The sequence below is a fragment of the Mandrillus leucophaeus genome, unplaced genomic scaffold (assembly GCF_000951045.1).
Source record: "Mandrillus leucophaeus isolate KB7577 unplaced genomic scaffold, Mleu.le_1.0 Scaffold578, whole genome shotgun sequence".
NCBI lineage: Eukaryota > Metazoa > Chordata > Mammalia > Primates > Cercopithecidae > Mandrillus > Mandrillus leucophaeus.
This window is the reverse complement of record NW_012106230.1, coordinates 1,246,786-1,258,379: the sequence shown is the minus strand read 5'-3', so window position 1 is coordinate 1,258,379 and position 11,594 is coordinate 1,246,786. Positions and strand designations below refer to the sequence as shown.

The following is an 11,594-nucleotide window of genomic DNA, read 5'->3' as shown; positions in this document are numbered from 1 at the left end:
CAGAAGCAGCAGGAATAGGAAACTACTGCAATACTTATGAAAACTAACTGTACCAAATAACCTGCACAAAGTGTATAGCAATATTGTGTATAGTAGAAAAATCTGGAAACTACTCCAACATCCATTGGCAGAATGTCCTACAAAGCAGACACCAAGATGGGACTACATATGCAAACATTTTGTTAGGGGGATGCCTATGTAAAAGGTAATAGGGAAGACAGTGAGAAAAGCTAAGAAAGATGCAACTCAGACCCCAAGTCAAGAAGAGAGGAAGAGAAGGTGGAGCAGAAGCATGTGAGACGGTCATGAAGTAGAAGCACAATTCAGCAAAGTTACTGAGAAATCCTTGAACCAAAATGGACTGACAAAGGAGTCCTGTGTCTCCCAGCTATGGGTCTACCTTCGAATCCATTCTGCACACAGACATTAGCAAGGAGCAGCCCACGGGAAGTGCGGTGTCAGAAAAACTACTACAAGGGATTTCAAAGTGAGAAGCTGAGATCCTGGGTCGTTTACACTCCTGAAGGAGATCTACAGATTCATTCACGTGGCTGCTACACAGATGAAGGGATAAATTAATTAGATTTTAATCACGTAATGGAATATTCTGCACAGTGAAAATGAATGAGCCACTGCTACAACAACACAACAGATAAGTTTTAGTACTGTTGATTTTTTTTTTTTAAATCACAGAATAAAACAGAAGAAATGTTTCATTAACTTAGTAACAGGCAAACTAGAAAGTATATGCTTCAGGGGTGCGTGTGTGTGTGTATGTGTGTGTCTGTGTGTGTGTGTAAAGCTATAAATCAAAAAATAAAAGAATACAAAGAAACATTCATAATGTTGCTATTTGCAGGTAAAGATGAGGGTAAGCAAATGCAAAGTACAGAGAAAGAGTACAGTGGTAAGTATATATTGTAGATAATTTTTGAGACTTTGGACTGGATTATTCACTTAATAAATTACTATGTAATTAATATTAAGTGGGGCTATGCATGGGCCAATGGCAACAGTGTGTCATGAAGCAGGGTGATGATGAATCCATTTCTCTGCACATTGTTATCATATGTTTAACTAACATAAAATTTCAAAATGTTCAGAAAGTTGGGTGCTTTCTAAGAGACTTCTTATTGTACAAAATAGGCTATGATTTTACATTGAACATCCTCAGGGAGACTGTGTACCCACCTAACCACTGCTGTCACCCCCAGAATCAGGTCATTCAGGAGTCAGTATGTGAAAGGAAAATTCTTTGAGAGGCTAGCCGTAATCCAAAGCAAAACAAATGCTAGATTGCCCCTTTAGTTAATTCAATCAAATTCCATTTTCAGTGGTAGAGTGTGGATCAGAAAGATTAGATCTAACAGCTAACACTTATATTTAAATTTTATACTAAATGCCATCAGTCTTAATTTCTGAAGTGCTCAATAAGAAAAGAAAAAAAACAAAAAAACGCTAGTTTTGTATGCCCTTCTTTGGAAAATTTTAGGCCTGAGTAAGAGGAAGTGGCAATTGCTCTGCAGTAGTTTGTTCAGGGGCAATAGGAACAGGAAACTACTGCAATATACATGAAAAATAATTGTACCAAGTAACACATACAATAAAGTTTATAGCAATGTTGTGCATAATACAAAATACTGCCTCATTCTTTTTCATGAGGCAAAAAGGGGGCAATTCAAGGTATCAATTTAAAAACAGAATACTTTCTCGGAGGGCAACATATATAACATAATTCACATAAAATAAAAAAGTCATTCTTCATAGAAATATGAAAAGATATCCAACCTGGCTCATATGAGAAAAGGACAAATTAAATTATTTTTCACCTATAAAAATGACAAATTTTATATAAGTTTTGTAATAATCTGTTAGAATTTGGAGAAATAGTCACTAGGTTTGATAGAAGTGGTATAAACTGGTAGAGCTTCTTGAGGGTAGCTGGGTAATAAGTATCAAAAGTTATCATTATCATACCCTTTACTCAGTTTCCTCTCCAAAACACCTTTTATGCCTACAGATATATTCACAATAATATTTACAGTAACATTGTATTAGTAAAAGATTGGAAACAATCTAAATGTCAAACAATGGGGGAACAGTATGATTAAGCAGATTAATAAGTGCAACTGTTCAATAAAATATAATACAAACATTAAAAAGAGTGAGGCTTCTCTTTTCATACTGATGGAGACAAATCACCCAAAAACATTAAGTGAAATGAAAGCTGAGCAATGTGAATAATACATCGTCTTTTGCTGTGGGAGTGAACAAAGAACATGAATATAATATGTTTTCAAATGCACTGCAAGGCTTGTATATCTGGAAGAATAACAGGAGCTTGTAACAATGGTGATCTCCAGGGAAGGAAACTGAAGATTAGAAATCTAGGGATGAAGGTGGACATGGTTTTTACTATATACACTTTTATACTTCTGAATTTGCCATTTGGTTTGTTACTCATCACCTACCCAAAAAAAGAGAAGGTGGGGTAAGAAGAAATAAAAGCAGGAAGAAAGGAAATAAAGCGGGGAGAAATGGAGGAAGAATAAAAGAGAGGGAGGGAAGAAGGTTAATAGCAAATTATCAACAGCGGGGCAAAAAGTCCCTGATGGCATTAAAACAAGAATTTTGTTCCCCCTGGAGAGCTTAACTTTGCTTCAGCAGAAAATAACTAGCAAACATTGTTTTTCCCAATTACATCTGAGCCCCTGGAACCTCAGGTTCTCCAGGGAGTGGGTATTGATCTCTTATACCCCAGCTATACACTTGCTGATGAGGAGGAACTGAAAAGAGAGACCTTGATCAGCAATCAGTGCCAGTTGCAGAAAGAGAACATGTAGGCAACTTCAAAGTAAGTAAAACAAAGCTAATAGCATTTTTTTCAAAACCTGCCATGTACCATGCCAGTGCATGGTGAAAATTTTAGAGCAAAAGATTAGCCAAAGCCCCAGAATGTTTCATCTCAAAACCAGGAGGAATTACTTCATCCCTAGTGATTTACTGAAAATAAAGGGATGGGTTTGATTTAGTCTGAGTATCACCTGGAAAATAACATGAATGAACAAATGATTGAATGAATAAACTGATTGCTCAATTAACCAATCAATATAATATGCCTTTAATGAATTATTTGCATTGTTATTAAAGTCATTTGCTGGGCATACCTTCCATGCCCAGCCCTGTGCTGAGAAATTTACATAAATTTACATAAATCTGCTCACTTAAACCTCACATCACTGCACAATAGACTTTACTTTTTCTTCTTCATTTTTTAACTTTTTATTATGAAATATTTATAGATTCAAAGACGTTCCAAAGGTAATAGGGAAAGGGATCAAATATCCTTCATATACTTTTTCCTCAAGGGTTCAATCTTACATAATTACAATATGACATCAAAACAGGATTTTGATACTGGGACAGTTGTGTATATAGCTCTATGTCATTTCATACGTGTGTAGATTTATAGAGCTACCACTGCAGTGAAGATACAGACTTGATGATCACAGATCTCAGATTCTACATGTCTCCTTTGTACCCCTTCTGGTCACACCATGCCCCTCCCCTTACCACCCCAACGTCTAGCCATCACCAATCTGTTCTCTATTTCTATAATTGTATCATTTTCATAATGCTTTGTAAATGGAATCATATAGTATATGTCCTCTTGATGTTGGCTTTTTTACACTCAGAATAATGCCCTTGATAGTCATCCGAGCTGCTGCATGTATCAATAGTTTATTTTTGGAAATATTCCATAGTATGGATGTAATAAAATTGTTAAATCACTCATTTACTGTAGGGCATTTGATTGTTTGCAGATTTTGGCTACTACAAATGAAAATGTTATAAAAAAATTTGTACAGGTTTCGTGTGAATATAAGTTTTATGCAAATATAATTGCCCACAAGTCCAAGGACTGGGTTGTATGGTAAGTGTATGTCTAGCAGCTTTTTACAAAACTGCCAAACTATTTTCCAGAGTGACCACCATTTTCACCAGCAATGTATGAGAGATCCAGTTACTCTGAGTCTTTCCCAGCATTTGCTATTGTCACCTTTTTCTTATTTTAGCCATTCTGTAGTGACATCTCACAGGTAGTGTAGTGATATCACATTTTGTTCTTACTTTGCATTTCCCTAATGGCTAATGATGTTGGACACCTTTTCATGTGCTTATTTACCATCCATATAGCACTTTTTGGTAAAATGTCTGTTCATGTCATTCAGGCATTTTCTAATTTGATGATGATGTTGTTGTTGTTGTTGACGATGTTGTTTGGAAGTTCTTTATATGCTCTAAATACATATCCTTTATCACATATGTTGTTTGAAAATATTTTCTTTTTCGTTCTCTTCACTGGGTCTTTAACAGAGCAAAAGTTTCCATTTTAATGAGATCCAATTGTTGAATTTTTGATTGTGCTTTTGATATCATGTCTAAGAATTCTTCACAACACCTCTCCTAAAAATTTTGCCCTAAATATTTTGTCTTAGATTACTCTCTAAAAGTTTTATGGTTTTATATTTTACATTTAAAGCTAAGATTCATGTTGAGTTAATTCTTACATAAGGTATGAGTTTTAGGTTTGGGTTCATGTTTTTGTCTAAGAATATCCAGTTGTCTCAGCACTATTTTCTAAAATGCCTTCCTCCATTGAACTGAACCTGCTCAAAAATCAAATGACTGCACATGTGTGGATCTATTTGTGGATTCACTATTTTGCTCCATCTTTGTATCTATCTTTCCACCAATTCCACAGTGTTAACTATTGTAGATAGAGAAAAAATATCGGTGTTAGGTAAAGTAATTCATCTCATTTTCTTCTTTGTTTTCAGAATCGTATTAGCTATTCTAGCTTCTTTTCTCTTCCCTATAAATTTAGAATATTCTTGTTCACACGCTACAAATACTATGCTGAGATATTGATTGCATTTGTGTTAAACCTGTACATCAATTTGGGGAGAACTGACACCACTATATAGAGTCTTGTGTCTCCTAAACACAATGTATCTATTTATGTAGATTCTTTTATCAGCATAATTGTAATTTTCATCATAAAGTCCTACAATAGTTGTGTTATATTTCTACCTAAGTATTTCATTTTTTGAACTATTATCAATGGTGTTGTGTTTATTCCAGTTTCCACAAGTTCATTGTTATGAAAATAGTGTGGATTTTTTAGAACTGTCGTGTATTCTGCAACTTTTCTGAACTCACTTATTACTTCAAGAAGTTTTTGGTAGATTCTTGGAATCTTCTACATAAACCATCATGTCATCTACAAATGGCAGTTTTATTTCTTCTTTTCTGATCTGTATCACTTTTATGCCTATATATCCTTTCCTTTGGCTAGAACTTCCCAAATTCTGTTGAATAGCACTGAAGAGAATGAGTATCCTCACCTGTTCCCAATTTTAGGAGCAAGCATTTAGTCTGTAACTATCAAGTAGGATGTTAGTTATAGGTTTTTATGTAGATGTTGTTCATCAGTTGCGGAAATTGCCCTCTATTCCTTGCTTTCAGAGATTTTTAAGATATTAAGTAGATGCTGAATTTTGTCAAATTCTTTTTGTTCATCAGTGTATACCATCCTGTGATTTTTCTCTTTAGACCTGAATATACCCAACTTGGCCATTGTGTATAATTTCATACTCATAGCTGAGTTCTATTTGCTAAATTTTTAAAAGACTTTTGTGTCTATATTCATTAAAGATACAGAACTATGGTTTTCTTTTTTGTGTGCTATTTAGTCTGCTTTTGCTAGTAGGATAATACGGGATTCACAGAATAAGTTGGAAAATGTTCTTTTCACATCTATTTTCTGAAAGAAATTGTATAGAATTAAGTTAATTCTTTTTTATACGTTTAGTGAGTTTTCCAGTGATATTTTATACGTTTTTAAATTATAAATTCAATTCTCTTCATGGCTGTATGGCTATTCAAATAATCAGTTTCATATGGGTTAGTTTATGCTTCTCATGTTTGTAGTATTCTCTCACTATCATTTTTTTCTGTCTGCAGAGTCTATAGTGATACCTCCGTTTTTTCCTGACTTAGTAATTTGTATCTTCTCTCTTTTATCTTTGCCAGACCTTCTAGAGGTTTGTCAGTTTTATTGATTTTCTTCAAAACCCGCTTCTTGTTTCATAGTGTCTTAAATTGTTTTTCTTTTTCCAGTTCATTGAGTTCTGTTCTTAGATTTATTATTCTACATATTTTAAAATTTTTTCTTCTTTTTCAATATTTTTCAAGTAGAAGATTATATCGATGATTTGAGGCTTTTTCTTTTTTAGTGTAAGCATTTAGTGCTATGGGATGCCCACTAAACACTGCTTTAACTGCATCCCATAAATTTTAAGTATTGTATTTTCATCCAGTTCAATATTTTGTATTTCCCTTGTGACTACCTCTTTGACCCAAGGATTGTTTATAAATGCATTGTTTTGTTTCCAACTGTCTGGAGAGTTTCCTGTTACATGTCTGTTGTTTATATCTTGTTCAATCTCATTGTGGTCAGGAACACACACTGTGTGAATTCCATTCTTCTAAAATTATATGGATTATGTATAATCTATCTTGATATACATTCTACAAGTGCTGGAAAAAATATGTATTCTAGTCATGTGAGATGGACTGTTCTATAACTGTAACTGATATCCTGTTGGCTGAAGGTGTCAAGTTCTTCTATATCCTTGCTGATTTTCCATATAGTCCTACAAATTGTTGAGAAAGGAATATTAAAATCCCCAATTATAGATTGGCCTTTACCTCAATTCAATTTTTTTCAGTTTTTCCTTTATATATGTTGTAGTTTACTTGTTTGGTGCCTACACATTTAGGATTGCTATTTCTTCTTGATTAGCACTTTTGTTATTATGTAATGTTCTTCTTTGTCCTTGGTAATATTCTTTGCTGTAAAATATACTTTATCTAATATTTACATAGCCATACTTTCATTCTTTTGATTAATGTTTGCATGAGATATGTTTTCTTCCTTTTATTTCAAACCTACACATATCATTATATCTGAAGTGAGTTTCTTGTACACAGAATATGATTATGTCATTTTTCTATCCACTCTTCCATATCCTTTCTTTTAGTTATTATTAAATGAAAGAACCATGAAACATCTGAAGGTTAAGAAAGTGGAAAGAGGCCGGGCACAGTGGCTCATACCTGTAATCTCTGCACTTTGGGAGGCTGAGGCCGGCGGATCACTTGAGGTCAGGAGTTTGAGATCAGCCTGGCTTACATAGTGAAATGCCATCTCTACTAAAAATAGAAAAAGTAGCCGGGTGTGGTGATGGGCACCTGTAATACCAGCTACTCGGGAGGCTGAGCAGGAGAATCACTTGAACCTGGAAGGCAGAGGTTGCAGTGAACCGAGATCACACCACTGCATCCAGCCTGGGCGACAGTGAGACTCAAAAAAATAAAAAGAAAGAAAAGCAAGTAGAAAGAGCAAAATACGACAGTCTTTTATTCTATCTTGAGTTTTTAAAATGATGATTGAGGGTTGAAGCAAAAATTGTAACACTGTCTAAGGCAGTTCTCAGTGTATGTGGAGGAAATGGTTAAGACAATTATATTTATATTGTAAGTGGGAGACAGTAAAGAAATGAAAAAGGAAGTAAACTTTCCACACGTCACTAAAACTGGTAAAATGGGCACAAGTTATGATTATACAAACATACCTCAGAGACATTGTGGGTTTCGTTCCAGACCACCTCAATTAAGTGACTCTCACAATAAAGTCAGTCACACAAATATTTTGGTTTCCCAGTGCATACAAAAGTTATGTTTATACTGCACTGCAGTCTATTAAATGTGCAATAGCATTATGTCTAAAAAAGTATATGCCTTTATATAAAAATACTTTTTGCTAAAAATGCTGACACAAGGATATTAAATGAGCATGTGCTGCTGGAAAATGCTGCTAATAGACTTGCTTAATGCAGGATTGCCACAAACCTTTAATTTTATTTTTTAAAAATGCAATATCTGTGAAGCACAATAAAACAAGCCATGCCCATATAATGCAACAGCTAGAGCAGCCACTAAAAAGGGCTATACAGATATCTAATAAAAACACTATACAAAAAAAATCACTATAACTGCACCAAAATGGGATTATAAGAAAAAGTTCAAGTGGCCCACAGAAACTCAGGAAAAAGAAGAGAGAAACAAAAAACAAAAAGAATAGTTAAAATAACGAAATGGCAGGCAACTTTAGAGCATCAATGACCACATAAAATATAGTTTTCTTCATTTTTAAAACAATAAAGGTCATGAATTCCCATTATAAAAGTGAAAGTTCAGAAGTTCGTAAGTTTACAAAATAATGTTCTTTTTTACCTAATGCCACACCCATGAATAACTATACTCGAATTTGGTGTGCACATTTTCTGGCATTTAGCCACAAATAAATAAAGAGAATGAAAGCAAGAGACATTAAGAGTGATGGAGAGTTTAGTTTTTCAAATGGTCCAAATCTACATATTTTTCTACAACATGCTTTTCTCTTTTGACTCCATAAGAGTACATATTTATCTCTCTGCCTTAGACTAGGTATTAATAAATAATATAAATCTACTGAAATGTATACAATTCTATTTCCTGATTTTGCTATTAGAAGATTTTTGTTAATTTGTTTTCAATGCAAGTTACACAATATTCTATTATATATAATATGAATGTTATTGATACTATAAACAAGTGAATGAACATATTAACTTCTAGATGAGTTCTGTGATCCCCATTGTGCAGGGGAAGTAACTAGGGCCAAAGGAAATTATATGCTTTTTTCCATTAACTGGTGAGACAAAAATTCAAAACCAGGGTTACCTATTTCCTTTCCACTGCACAAGGTTGACTATTAATGAAGCCTGAGAGACCCAGCACTACCCATATGTTAAGCATGTTTAAAATGCTAGGGTAAACCCCCCATGGCATGAGTTTACCTATGTAACAAACCTTCACATGTACCACCAAATATGAATGCTTAAAAAAAGCTTGGATCGTTGGCCATTTTCTTTGTAGCATCCATTTGATTAGAAAACACCTTCAACATAGATGAAACAAACTACTTCATATTGAACCAGCCAACAATTTGCTCAATATAAACATAGAAATGTACAGATTCTGTGCGTGACTGGAAGGGGGTTACACTAGTTTCCTTAGCTCTTGAAAAGCATCCTCATATTTTCATATTATTTTATTTAAATCCAGATAATTAAAGTCAAGTTGATATGATAAATGTCATTATTCTGTCACAATTCTAACTGAAGTAGACTTCTGGCCTATTCAAGCTTCCTCTAGTAAGTGTTTATCCAAATGAAAGAAACAGTTTTTGAAAGGACTGCATTTCTTTCATTTTACAGTAAATTTACCCTAGGAAGAAACTTATACTAACTTAATATACCTCAATATTCACTAAATGTTAAATTGAAAAGAATTGTTTCTGCTTTCTTGTTCCTCCACTACAGAACAGAAAAAAAAAAAAAAAAAAAAAAGCAATAGAAAATGTAAGGCTCTCAGACATCCATTATATAACAGGTTTATTTTGCTTGTAAAGCATATCACCTAGATGGGAGTTGCAGTCTAAGGTAATACAAAGATACTTTGAAGACTTCAAACGTATGTAAAGCGTGAACATATTTAGGGAAATTTAACTGTAATTTATTCAACTAATTTCAAGAGCTTTATCCAAAATTAAAATAGTAGGTGGCTGTGAATAATTATAGGTTTCTAAAGGGGTACAAAATTATGTTTTAATATTACTTTAGGTATGGATGCCTGTTTAATATATTGAAAAATTGTTCATCTATATTTCTAAGAACTACACACATTAGAAGTCAGTCTTCTTCTGAGACAAACTTTTTCATTTTGAAGACAAATTCATTTCCTCTTTCATCAAGTAAATCACTCTTTACTTGATGATTGTAAGTAAATTTTTATATTTGAGATGTAAATAACACTATTGTGAGTATTTGTCATGAAAATCCAAATAGAAAAATGTGACATGAAATATAGAGCCATTTCATTCCGAGAAGTCTCAAAGATTCCCTTCTTTTCTGGGTCCTTCATTTGGTCCTTTCTAGACTTTTGGTAGCCATGGCACGAGGAAACAGCACTGAAGTGACTGAATTCTGTCTTCTGGGATTTGGTGCCCAACAAGAGTTTTGGCATATCCTCTTCATTGTATTCCTTCTCATCTATGTGACCTCCATAACGGGTAATACTGGAATAATCTTACTCATCAACACAGATTCCAGATTTCAAACACCCATGTACTTTTTTCTACAACATTTGGCTTTTGTTGATATCTGTTACACTTCTGCTATCACTCCCAAGCTGCTCCAAAGCTTCACGGAAGAAAAGAATTTTATATCATTTTGGGGCTGTGTGATACAATTCTTAGTTTATGCAACATTTGCAACCAGTGACTGTTATCTGCTGGCTATGATGGCAGTGGACCGTTATGTTGCAATCTGTAAGCCCCTTCACTATACCATAATCACATCCCAAAGAGTCTGCATCCATTTGGTAGCTGGTTCATACATCATGGGCTCAATAAATGCCTCTGTACATACAGGTTTTACATTTTCTCTGTCTTTCTGCAAGTCCAATAACATCAATCACTTTTTCTGTGATGGTCCCCCAATTCTTGCCCTTTCATGCTCCAGTATTGACATCAACCTCATGCTACTTGTTGTCTTTGTGGGATTTAACTTGATGTTCACTGGGTTGGTCATCATCTTTTCCTACATCTACATCATGGCCACCATCCTGAAAATGTCTTCTAGTGCAGGGAGGAAAAAATCCTTCTCCACATGTGCCTCCCACCTGACTACAGTCACCCTTTTCTATGGGACGCTCTCTTACATGTACTTACAGTCTCATTCTAATAATGCCCAGGAGAATATGAAAGTGGCCTCTATATTTTATGGCACTGTTATTCCCATGTTGAATCCTTTAATCTATAGCTTGAGAAATAAGGAAGTAAAAGAAGCTTTAAAATTGATAGGGAAAAAGTTCTTTTAAATTAGCCCCAGTTGTTAACATTTAGCACAACAAATCATCCCGCATAGCTGTTCTACCAAAATTTAATGTTTCTACAATAGGAAACATGTAGAAAGATGTCAAATTAATAATCAAACATCACATGTAGAGGAATTAGAAAAACAAGAGCAAATCAACCACAAAGCTAGCAGACGACAAGAAATAACTAAAATCAGAATAGAACTGAACAAAATTGAGACCCAAAAATTTATATAAAAAATTAATGAAACCAAAATTTGTTTTATTGAAAGGATAAATAAGATTGGTAGGTTGCTAGCTAGATTCACTAAGGTAAAAAAAAAAAAAAAAAAGGAACAATCCAAATAAGCACAACCAGAAAGGACAAAGGTGACATTACAATCAATCCCACAGAAATACAAAAGATACTCAGAGAATATTTTGAACACTTTTATGCAAATAGACTAGAAAATATAGAAGAAATGGATAAAATCCCAGCAAACCACAAACTCCCGATCTAATAAGGAAGAAATTGAAACCCTGAGCAGACTAGTATCAAGTTCTGAAGT

At 34.1% G+C, this 11,594-nt stretch overlaps 1 protein-coding gene across 1 annotated transcript; it reads left to right on the top strand.

Annotated features, from left to right (window-relative positions):
* The first annotated feature begins 10,083 nt into the window (after positions 1-10,083).
* On the top strand, positions 10,084-11,065 carry LOC105552886 (olfactory receptor 5AK2). The gene has a single exon (XM_011998709.1). It carries the CDS (start codon positions 10,120-10,122, stop codon positions 11,047-11,049), a length of 930 nt encoding a protein of 309 aa, XP_011854099.1. The 5' UTR covers positions 10,084-10,119; the 3' UTR covers positions 11,050-11,065.
* Positions 11,066-11,594: the final 529 nt, after the last annotated feature.